At 42.7% G+C, this 11,842-nt stretch overlaps 1 protein-coding gene across 3 annotated transcripts; it reads left to right on the forward strand.

Moving 5' to 3' along the window:
• Nucleotides 1-2,042: 2,042 nt before the first annotated feature.
• kcnn1b (potassium intermediate/small conductance calcium-activated channel, subfamily N, member 1b) lies at nucleotides 2,043-11,427 on the forward strand. 3 transcript variants are annotated; one of them, XM_021573172.2, is made up of 9 exons: nucleotides 2,051-2,932; nucleotides 3,829-6,198; nucleotides 6,305-6,400; nucleotides 6,506-6,924; nucleotides 7,449-7,590; nucleotides 8,740-8,850; nucleotides 10,184-10,311; nucleotides 10,435-10,504; nucleotides 10,591-11,427. In XM_021573172.2, exons 2-9 carry the CDS (start codon nucleotides 4,564-4,566, stop codon nucleotides 10,870-10,872), a joined length of 2,883 nt encoding a protein of 960 aa, XP_021428847.2. In that variant the 5' UTR covers nucleotides 2,051-2,932; nucleotides 3,829-4,563; the 3' UTR covers nucleotides 10,873-11,427. The 3 variants fall into 3 exon arrangements, 2 of the variants coding, with proteins under 2 accessions (XP_021428847.2, XP_021429003.1); XR_005038787.1 differs by lacking the exon at nucleotides 10,591-11,427 and having other exon boundaries at nucleotides 2,043-6,198; nucleotides 9,012-10,311; nucleotides 10,435-10,451; XM_021573328.2 differs by lacking the exon at nucleotides 2,051-2,932 and having other exon boundaries at nucleotides 6,088-6,400.
• The last annotated feature ends 415 nt before the right edge of the window (nucleotides 11,428-11,842 follow it).

Consider the following 11,842-nt stretch of genomic DNA (forward strand, 5'->3'; position numbering starts at 1 on the left):
GTGAACAGTTCCTAAATATCTGTGGTTTGTCATGTCAAAGGGGGGTGGATCTTTGCTAAAAAAAAGATTTCAGTAGCCATTGTGTTGACACTCAACGGTTCATTAGAAATGGCGAATCGTTGAAAGTCAAGTGCTAATGCAAAGCTCTTATTATTAAAGATGTAGTTTAAGTATAACTCTGACTGGTGTGTGAAGTTTGTCTCTCTCCTCATTTGGTAATACAGAAAATTAGCCACCACAGCGTTTACAGATCAATACAGTATTGTTGTAGCCATGCCTTTTACTCTGCTACAATACTGTTATACATGCCAATACCATACAGGTGTAAGAAAATACTGTTACTGTAGAATATAATAGTCATAACCCTCTGATCCAAATAATTATGCATAGGTAGTGTTCCTTCTTAGTTTCAATGAACGTTGTAACTGAGGCTGACCAATACATTTGCTGTGAAATCAACTGCCTTTTGATATTAATTTGTGTCACAATATTACAATTCACTTGGAACACAATAGACATTGAGCTTTGATGAAGCTTGGCAATTATTTATTTGGCTTATGACAGTGTCCTGTGCTGCCTTTCTCTATAACGTTTTTTTTGTTTACAGCACAGCCACATTCAAATGGTAGCCTGCTGACCAAACACACCACAGTCTTTGTAACGTTGCCTGCCACCAGTTTGAAAGTGTGTGACCACAACGTATTACTTAAAGGAAATGTTTGTAGCCCCATCTCACTGGCTTCTTGAAAGTAGAATTTATTATGATTGTTTAATTATAATAGTGAATATGATTGTTCATTCAAATGTCATAACTCCAAGCATTATTTTGAACCTCTTTTGATTGGAGAGAGACTATCACTGGTATCCTTTGTGTTAAAGCCCTCAACTCCATAGCTACATTAAGCATAATATATCACTTATATTAAGCCTATATGTTTAATAATGTATACATTAGTCAATGACTGCATTAAGCAGTGTACATGTTATCAAATGCTTTATTATACTGAACAAAAATATAAATGCAATTTCAACGATTTTACTGAGTTACAGTTTATATAAGGAAATCAGTAAATAAAAAATAAAACATTTATTAGGCCCTAATCTATGGATTTCACATGACTGGGCAGGGGCGCAGCCATGGGTGGGCCTAGCTCCCAAGTGGGTGGGCCTATGCCCTCCCTGGCCCACACATGGACCAGTCATATGGAGGTCCGAGGCTGTGGTGTGGTTTACACTTCTTCTGCGTTTGTGAGGCCTTTCGGACGCACTGCCAAATTCTCTAAAATGACGTTGGAGGCAGCTTATGGTTGAGAAATTAACATTCAATTCTCTGGCAACAGCTTTGGTGGACATTCCTGCAATCAGCATGCCAATTGCACGCTCCCTCAAAACTTGACACATCTGTGGCATTGTGTTGTGTGTCAAAAATGCACATTTTAGTGTGACCTTTTATTGTCCCCAGCACAAGGTGCACCTGTGTAATGATCATGCTGTTTAATCAACTTCTTGATTTGTCACACCTGTCATGTGGATGGATTATCTTGGCAAATGTTCACTAAGATGGATGTAAACAAATGTGTGCACAAAATTTGAGAGAAGCTTTTTGTGTGTATGGAACATTTCTGGGATCTTTTATTTCAGCTCATGAAACATCGGACCTACACTTTACATGTTGCATTTCTATTTTTGTTCAGTATAGATCAGATGTTTAATGATGACTTGCTGTGGCAAAAGCCAATTTCACTTTTAGACATTAGTCTGATGCAAGAGCCTTCATTTATCACAGCTGTATATGTGAACGACACATAAGGAAGTAATAGCTGTGTGTAGGCTATTCTTACATGAAACAATGTCAGGTAGAGAGAGCTGGGTAAGAGAACTCCCCCCTAAAAAAAAAAAAATATATTTATTTAACCTTTACTTAACTAGGCAAGTCAGTTAATAACAAATTCTTATTAACAATGACAGCCTACCCCGACCAAACCCTCCCCTAACCTGGACGACGCTGGGCCAATTGTGCGCCGCCCTATGGGACTCCCGATCACAGCCGGTTGTGATATAGCCCAGAATCTAACCAGGGTCTGTATATAGCCCAGAATCGAATGCAGTGCCTTAGTCTGCTGCGCCACTCGGGAGCTCGATGTGGCCCAACCTAACCGTAAATTATTACGTTGGATTGGAGCAGATAGCTTGGATTATTATTATAAACATACAATCTTCACTGTTTATGATTCAATAATTAATGTTAAACTGTGTTTCTGGAGGATTTTAGATTTATTATAATGTTCTGGTGGTCTCATTCGTGTGCAGATAAGACACTTTGGCCCCATTTCAATTTGTCAAGAACAAGATCCTAACCCTGAGTCCTTTTTTCCCAATGCGCTTTGAGAAAGAGAAAGAATGTGAGGAATCAAGGAAAGATGAATAAGAAAAAGGCTTTGTATGATCTGTCCTTGAGGGAGGAGATAAGAGGCTCTGTGTTGGCCTTTGAACTACAAAGCATCAATAACAAGTTTCTCTGACGGCTAATTGACAATTCTGCTTTGAAGAGCCAACAGTTTTTTTTTTTAGCTATTTATGGGTCTGCTTTGAGTCCATGTATGTGTGATCTGTGATGTGGTCCTTAATGCTTACATCCGATGTCACAACCTTTTCTGTATCCTGTTGCTTTGTCCCCCATTCTATTTGCATGCCAAGCCTTTAATAAGCCCAGCAGCTGCCCTTTCTTCAATTTGAATCCTAATGATCACTTTCAAAGGAAAGCGGCCCTATCTCAAGTGTAGGAAGAGCCTGTCTAAGAAGAGCCTGTTGTCTGGCTCCCACTTCAGATGTCTTTCGAGCGGTGCCCTTCCCCGGCACTGGCCAAGATCACCTCCAAGTTGTGTCTGGATTTCTACAAGGACAGGGAGAGAAATGTATCTGAAGGAATAAGGTAAGAGTCTCCAGGCTAAGGGGTATGACTACTGGTCTGGTCAGTTGTATAATGCTTTGGGTCGATAGAGCAGAGAAAATGACAATAATACATGCAATAGTTTTTCTTTTTCCTAAAGGGACAAACGATTGGGTAAAAAAAAAATTGAGCTAGCAAAGAGAGGGTCGATAGCAGTTCAGTTTAAAGGCAATAACTTAAAATGCATTTAACCAGTTCCTTGTAGAGTTTCTTGAATATTGTGTAGTTGCTTGATAAATTAGACTAGGTTTCTTGTCCTGAAATGCTTTCAAAGGTTATCAGTTATATGTTGAGGGCAAATATTTGTGGTGCAGTTGTTAAAAGAATGGAAAACTCAGTAAGTCAGGAGACGGAAATTATGAATCGTGAATAATCTGTGATATTGATTCTAATAATTTTCTTAAATAAATAGTACTGTGGATGTTTTAACACAGTTGGCAAATACACAAGGCTACATAACGACAAAAAAGATTTGAGTACAAACAAAAACAAAAAGCAATGTAAAAATGTCTAAATAGTGTATTCAACAATGATGTGCCAGTTATTGTTGACAATAGTTTTATTTTATTCAAGCCTGCCCTACATCCTTTCAGTAGCAATGGTGATATCCATGTTGGAGGAGGATTCATGTCAGAGGGGCTCTCATCTGGTTTTGACAGGGGCTCTCCAGTCTCACAAAATGTCTCTGTTAAAAGTCCTATGTTTGCTTTAGATCTTTGTTAGCTTTTGCCCTCAACTGTAGTGCACACTGCTTTAATTCACTTAAAAAGGCTTTAGAAAATTGTCTTAATGATCAGATATGACACTTTACAACTTTGAGGGAGTTGAGTCAATGTCTTTGTATTGTATTTGTTCATGTTTTCTCTGCTTTCTTGCAGATTATTCTTGTGTTAACGCACCACCCTTTTAGCTGGACGACTGTAACACACCATGCATTGGCAAGTGCACATGGTTACACTAATATATGAGGTTGCTTTGGGAAACATTTTCATTCGAATCTGGATTCCTTCCTAGCAAACTCTTTGTAGTTCATCAATGTAAACAGTGTTAAAAGTGACAAGATTTACCCAACTGCCTTTCCAGCATCACAGTATTGAAAAACCTGGACAAAATCACCGGATGAATAATACATTCTTAGTTAACTAACAAAAACAAAAAGTTTAATAAAAAGACAATTAAAAACAACTAAATATGAATCAAATTTTCAAAATGTACAGGAGCCATTAAGTTAACCTTCCAGCGGCTCTGGGGCATCATCCAACTGGGTGCTACACATTAGTAGTGTAGAGGAGTAGTTAGCCAGCTAGCTATGGAGTCCATAATGAGAGGCTGAGGACAATGAGGTGTGCTAAAGGTTCCGCACCTGTCTCTGACTGGCTCTGATATGACCACTGACCTCCCTCGCTGTAACCAAGACGCTCCCCCCTCCCACCACCACTTGGATCGTTTTACTTCCGTTCTTGCCTCAACTCCCTGACTTTTACATTTTGTAGAATCACATTTTATTAAATGAAATGTGGTTACTTGTATATATTACTGCAATAGTTAGCTGCAAATTTTAGCTGCCATAGTACACATGAAATTAAATAAACCATCATCATCATACATTAATTATGAGGCTGGTTCTAGTCAAACCCACCAATGCAACACTTCGGCTTGATTCAACAGGAGACGCTTGCAATGACCAAGACCCCGATCACAGTAACTCAAGAGGGCAGTCCCTACCAGACAAAGCCCCTGATGTCATGCAGGATTGCTACTCTGGGACTGCCCTCCACCACCAAACGTTAGTACCAGAGCAGAGCATTAACAGCATGTCCCCTTCCACTTCTCTGCCACTGGCTACTCTGAATGGAGTCGCTCCACCATGGAAATCTCCACCATTAAAAATTACACTTTCCCATCTGAGCAATCAAGAACTCCTATGCTTTTGTAGCCAGGTGGGTGGTACTCTTGAACTGCAGCGCGGAAGCCCACTCATGGCCGAGTGGCATGGGACCACGGTGGAACGTCCTAATGACGACTGTGGCTCTGTTTGCTATTCTCCTAGTACAAAACATGGTTCAGGGGTGGCAGGTTTCCAGCCACGATCAAAGCAGGGCTTCCTGAAGGACTGCCTCTCCACATTTTCTAAGGGAACTCCTCCTTCTCTGCAGTATACCCACTCCTATCCTCAGAACACCCTGGCCTCATCGTCATCCCAGTTTTTCACGCAGACACCAAATCAATCAGATCCCTCAACAGAGACCATTGATCACCAGCAGGATAATTTCAAATCCCGATGCAGAGGAAAATACTGGCTGAAGGAGTATAGTCAATGGCAGCAGACCCATAATCATTTCAAGCTTAAAGAGCATAACCTACCACCAGTATTGACTTCTGAAAAACCAGAACCTTCGCTCAATATACCTATGAAAGGCAATGAGTCAAGTGAAGTTAGGCAGCTCTTGGTTTTGTCTCAACCTCAGGACCAGCAGCAACCTCCCATAGAAAGGCAACACCAATGGATGTTAAGGAATGGTTTACCTAGCTGCTGTGCGAATGAGGGTGGAGTACATTGTGGGAGCCAACAACCTTCCTTACACCAGCATCTACATCAAGACCCTGAATGGCAGCATTGTTGTGACCATTTTAGCACCCTAAAATGCCATCAGTCTTCTCTTTACCCATCCAGCAGCCCACGAGTGAATAATTCATCTGCGGCTACTAGCAACAAAAGCAGTGTTCACTCCTCTTCCAGTTGCCATCGGTGGCCTGAGAACCATAGTCTAGTGGGGAAAAGGCAACGACAAAGAGAGCAGAAGGTACATCCTCATACCAAAAAGGTTGGCCATGTTGGATCGATGCCTTCCCTGTCCAAGAGCAGTGGCCCACTCCTTCCCGACACAGTTGTGACCAGCGCTAAATACAGTGGGGATGTTGGAAGACCCCCGAGCAGCCTTGGAGCTTCGCCACCAAACCTTTCAGAGCTGGACTCAGAGAGACAAGAGCCCCTTCAGACTCTCCAAAGGTCTGTCTTGGAGGAGGTGTTCTCAAAAGGCTTCAGCGAGAACAACAGTAAGGCCAACAGTGAAGGAGGAAGCGACACGCCACAGAAGAAGACCAAGGACATTGGCTATAGATTGAGCCAGCGTAAGGCACTCTTTGGAAAGCGCAAACAGTTGAGCGACTATGCCTTGATCTTTGGGATGCTTGGGATCGTCATCATGGTGATGGAGACGGAATTGTCCTGGGGGGTTTACACGAAGGTAAGAAATGTCTCTATTGTAATGGATTGGCCTCAAATAATGTAAGCTAGCATTGGTAAGACAAGACTGATTCAAAATACATCTTAATTGTCTGTCTTCTCTGCAGGAATCCTCATACTCATTCTCTCTGAAATGCCTTATCAGCCTTTCAACTGCTATATTGCTCGGACTAATCGTGATGTACCATGCACGGGAAATACAGGTGATATGCATCCCCATCTCGACAATAATATTATAATTTTCCTCTTATTTCCCCATTGAATAAATCCCCTTGTTCGCCCTACTCTCCTTACACCCACACACATAGCTCTTCATGGTGGATAATGCAGTTGATGACTGGAGGATTGCCATGACTTATGAGAGGATCTTCCTAGTTCTGCTGGAGCTGCTGGTCTGTGCCATCCACCCCATCCCGGGCCAGTATGTCTTCACCTGGACGGCCCGGCTGGCCTTCACCTACATGCCCTCAGTAACTGATGCCGACGTGGACATCGTCCTCTCCATCCCCATGTTCCTCAGGCTCTACCTGATCAGTCGCGTCATGCTGCTGCACAGCAAGCTCTTCACAGACGCCTCGTCGCGCAGCATCGGCGCAATCAACAAGATCAACTTCAACACGCGCTTCGTCATGAAGACTCTCATGACCATCTGCCCCGGCACCGTGCTGCTGGTCTTCAGTGTCTCCTGTTGGATCATCGCCTCATGGACAGTGCGCATCTGTGAGAGGTAAAGGCCCCGCCCCCAACACAGTAGGCTGTTCCACCAGCACTGTATCATTCGTACCGAGTACATTTCACACTGAAAAAGATCCGTATTTGAGATCATGAGAGATTACAGCCTCAAGTTTGATTATGGCTCTACTTTGCCTTTCTGCTTGATATAGTTCCTACATTTCTTTATGTTTAATTATATAAGATGTTAATATACTTTAGGAAAAACCCACTGAGCACAGACATCAATTCAATGTCTAGTTTGGATTGACATTTGGTTGTTATCAATTAACCAGGAATTTATCATGAAATCAACAACAAGAAAAACGTCACACTGTCATTGGATTTCGGTTAAAGTTGGGTGGAAAAAAGACAAAATTCCATTACGTCAGTGACTTTTTGCAAGTCCAATCAGTTTTCCACGTTGATTTTACATCATCACACAGAGTTTTTTTTGGGGGGGGGCAACATTGATTCAACCAGTTTTTGCCCAGTGGGTAGATGTGTTTATTACAACAGGTATATTTCTTGTTCCTCCAGATATCATGACACACAAGAAGTGACCAGTAACTTCCTTGGGGCCATGTGGCTCATCTCTGTCACCTTTCTCTCCATTGGTTATGGAGATATGGTCCCTCACACTTACTGTGGAAAGGGTGTCTGTCTGCTGACTGGAATCATGGTATGTTTCCAACACATTCCCCATTGACAAGTGCCAAAAGAGATCTTTGACATTCATGATGAGGTAGCTCTAGGGCAGGGTTATTTTATTTATATTTTTATTGTTGGACAAAAGACTAAAAACACCATAAAATTAGCTCCAATTGACTTTCATTTTGGAAGTCTGTTCCAAAGTAATCCAAATCAAATAAAAAAATGTCATATACACGTGTTTAGCTCCAGTAGTGCAGTAATATCTGAAAATACACACAATCTAAAGTAAAGGAATGGAATTACGAATATATCAATATTTGAACGAGCAATGTCAGAGCGGCATAGACTAAGATACAGTAGAGTAGGATAGGATACAGTATACATATGAGATGAGTAATGCAAAATATGTAAACATTATTGTGTGGCGATTGTTCCATTATTACAGTGGTCAGTGATTTCAAGTCTATGTATATAGGCCAGCAGTCTCTAATGTGCTAGTGATGGCAATTTTACAGTCTGAGATTGAAAAACAGCTTCTGTCTCTCGGTCCCAGCTTTGATGCACCTGTACTGACCTCACCTTCTGGATGATAGCGGGGTGATCAGTCAGTGGCTTGAGTGGTTGTTGTCCTTGATTATCTTTTTGGCCTTCCTGTGACATCGGGTGCTATAGGTGTCCTGGAAGGCAGGTAGCTTGCCCCCGGGGATGTGTTGGGGAGACCGCATCACCCTCTGGAGAGCCCTGCGGTTGCGGGTGGTGCAGTTGGCCTACCACTCGGTACTGCAGCCCGACAGGATGCTCTCAATTGTGCATCTGTAAATGTTTGTGAGGGTTTTAGGTGCCAAAACATTTTCTTCAGCCTCCTGAGGTTGAAGAGCGGCTGTTGCACCTTCTTCACCACACTGTCTGTGTGGGTGGACCATTTCAGTTTGTCAGTGTTGTGGAAGCTTTCCACCTTCTCCACCGCTGTCCCATCAATATGGATAGCGGGGGTGCTCCATCTGCTATTTCCTGAAGTCCACGATCAGCTCCTTAGTTTTGTTGACTATTTTGTCAGACCCATGGTATATGGTCTGATATCCCATGGCTGTCAGCTAATCTGCTTTTAGTTTATGATATTGAATAAATCATATATAACGACTCTTGAAAGTATTAGTGCCTGTGTCTTTCTCTCCAGGGGGCTGGCTGCACTGCCATGGTGGTTGCTGTAGTTGCGAGGAGGTCAGAGTTGACCAGAGCTGAAAAGCACGTTCACAACTTCATGATGGACTCTCAGCTATACAAACGAGTAAGTGGACATTAGAGGTCTTCATGGTTATAAAAAGTTGTGCCTGACCTGAACCCGTGGATTATTTCTTTTGAGTAATTTTAACCCCTTTTTCTCCCCAATTTCATGATATCCAATTGCGATCTGGTCTCATCGCTGCAACTCCTCAATGGGCTCGGTAGAGTCATGCGTCCCCCAAAACATGACCGACCAAGCCACGCTTCTTAACACCCGCTCGCTTAACCCAGAAGCACCAATGTGTTGGAGGAAACACTGTTCAACTGATGACAGAAGTCAGATTGCAGGCACCCGGCCCACCACAAGAAGTCGCTAGAAAACGATGAGTAAAGCCCCCCCGGCCAAACCCTCCCTTAACCCGGACGACGCTGGGCCAATTGTGCCTCGCCCTATCGGTCTCCCAGTCATGGCTGGTTGTGACACAGCCTGGGATCGAATTCCAGGCTGTAGTGACGCAGCAACACTGCGATGCAGTGCCTTAGACCACTGCGCCACTCAGGATGCGGACCTGTGGATTTACTACCCAAACCTGATAATATATTTTTTAAATAAATAGACATTATAAAAAAAGATAATGCCCCCAATCAGCAACCCAATCAGCAACCCAATAAGCAACCCAATAAGCAAAATGTTGTTGAAAAGGTGTATTTGTCTAATGTTGAAAGCATGTTCATTTTCAGTTCTAAGGGCAAGTTTAAAGGCCCAGTGCAGTCAACAATGTGATTTTCCTGTGTTTTATATATATTTTCACACTATGATGTTGAAATAATACTGGGAAATTGTGAATATGATAATGCCCTTTTAGTATAAGAGCTGTTTGAAAAGAAGGCCTGAAATTTCAGTCTGTTTTGAATGAAGTTTTGGCCTACATATATAATAATAATCATTCTATTAAATTTAAGTTACTATCCAATTAGTAGAAGGCTTTCGAAGTAGTTCATTTTCTTCTTCTACTACTTCTATGAGTTGGCAAACAAACTGAAAGTGTGCACACTGCCACCTGGAGTGTGTTGTTTGAACAGGTATAAAGCCAAGGTTGGTGATTTACTGCCACCTGCAGTTATGGAATGTTTCCTCACAAGTATAATTAATTGGCTGATCTCTCCTGATGACCTGGATGGACTTATTTAGTCATCCATTAACCCATAGGAAGCCCCACTCAGTTGCCTACTTCAAAATGGTGAAAGTCCTCAAGGGCCATGCTAACAGGCTTTTGGGAATTAGTGTCTATCTATCTCTATGGGCAAGACAGACTCCACTGCTAGGGCAGTCCATTATGACAGTCTGCCATGTCAGCCAGTCTGTCATGTCTCTGTTTTCTGGAATGTTCCCAAAGGTGAAAAACACAGCTGCCAATGTACTCAGGGAGACATGGCTGATCTACAAACACATGAAATTAGTCAAGAAGATCGATCACGCCAGGGTACGCAAACATCAGCGGAAATTCCTGGAAGCCATTCACCAGTAAGTAGTGTGCCTTTTCAAACCGTTGTTAAATAAAGATTTGTTTATTTGTGTGTATGTTACACTGCCTAAGTTAACCCTTCCCTTTTCCCTCCATAACTCTCCCTCTCCCACTTCATCTAGATTGCGCAGAGTCAAAATGGAACAGAGGAAACTCATCGACCAGGCTAATACACTTGTGGATCTAGCCAAGGTGACTAAGCACCTTCATCATCTCTAATTTATATATTTTTTTCTAAACACTGATTATGAAAGTTTGACACCGTTTTTTCTCCACAGACTCAGAACATGATGCATGATCTGGTGTCTGATCTGCAGCGGCGCAGCAAGGAGCTGGATAGGAGGATCGGTAGTCTGGACGACAAACTGGACTCCATCCTAGTCAGTCTGCAGACCCTACCCAGCCTGGTCTCCCAGGCCGTCACACAGCAGCACAGGGACTTTCTGGATGGCTTGGCCCCCCGTGTTCAGACAGCCTCGAAGGGCTCCGAGGACAATTGGGTTCCCGCCAGGCGCAAACGTTCCCCCTACACTGCACCACAGACCATATCTTACAGCTGACAGCCTGCCAGTGCCATCTCCACTGTTGTGACCTCAAATTATGTATTTATTTAATATTGTATTTGATACTAGCCAGGGACATTCTAGCCTCTGTATGAATTTGAGACTGGTTCGATCTCTCCAGCACCAACCCGCAGCTGTTTACCAAAACAAGTAACAGAGTGGCTGATTTGAAGGTTTTCAGAATCACAAATTCCTGCCTGTGTACCTGGGTCATTCTTGAATTGCGGTGGAATTTGGGTATGGCATTTTGGAAAACAATTGACTTAATTTTAGCTTATTTTTAATTTAATTTGGGTGTTATATCTTTTGTAACACCAATGACACCAAATGATCAATGGAATTCATGTCATACTAAAGTGTGATTAGCTAATAACTGTCTTTAACCCCCTAAAGTCAAATTAGTATAGTAAAAACATCCTAATAAAAAATCTGTCCAATGTTTTTGCATTGGATGCGGCTCAATCCACCGCATCCGCCTACGTGGCAATTCCGCATCTGCGGTGAAAGGTGACAGAGCTAGGGAGGTGTTTGTCAGACCATGAGACGTCCCAAAAATTGGTCTTCTCACAAAATCGGTTTTCTCCGTTTTGCTCTACAAGCGTCTTGGGACTTGTCTGAAGTCGATATACAGCCGATCTGCCAACGTCTGTCTGTGGCGTCCAAACAGTTTGGGCTACACACTAATATGACTCCTCTGTGAAAACGAACATGTTTTGCTCTAGGACACCCACAGGCCTCACAAGACTTGTCTGAAGATTCGGCAGAGAGGAAGAGACGAAAGTGAGAGGGCTAACTCCCGTCAAAATATGTCCAGAATAAGCCCAATGCACTTATATGGGAATAAAATGCAGCCCTAAACTTGTCACCTGCCTTCCCGCCTTTAGGACAAAGACTCCCATTGTTAGGGCAGACATGAGCATCTCGTCATTATATACAGATCTCTGGATTAAGCCTCTTGCAAATTGGA

This window comes from Oncorhynchus mykiss, chromosome 1 (genome assembly GCF_013265735.2).
Source record: "Oncorhynchus mykiss isolate Arlee chromosome 1, USDA_OmykA_1.1, whole genome shotgun sequence".
Taxonomy (NCBI): Eukaryota; Metazoa; Chordata; class Actinopteri; order Salmoniformes; family Salmonidae; genus Oncorhynchus; species Oncorhynchus mykiss.

Excerpts from the sequence above, each read along its gene's own strand:
- kcnn1b (XM_021573172.2), top strand. The coding sequence starts at position 4,564 with ATGAGGCTGGTTCTAGTCAAACCCACCAATGCAACACTTCGGCTTGAT. Across the intron at positions 6,401-6,505 it reads ACCATGCACGGGAAATACAG|CTCTTCATGGTGGATAATGC; the intron begins GTGATATGCATC and ends CCACACACATAG. Across the intron at positions 8,851-10,183 it reads ACTCTCAGCTATACAAACGA|GTGAAAAACACAGCTGCCAA; the intron begins GTAAGTGGACAT and ends ATGTTCCCAAAG.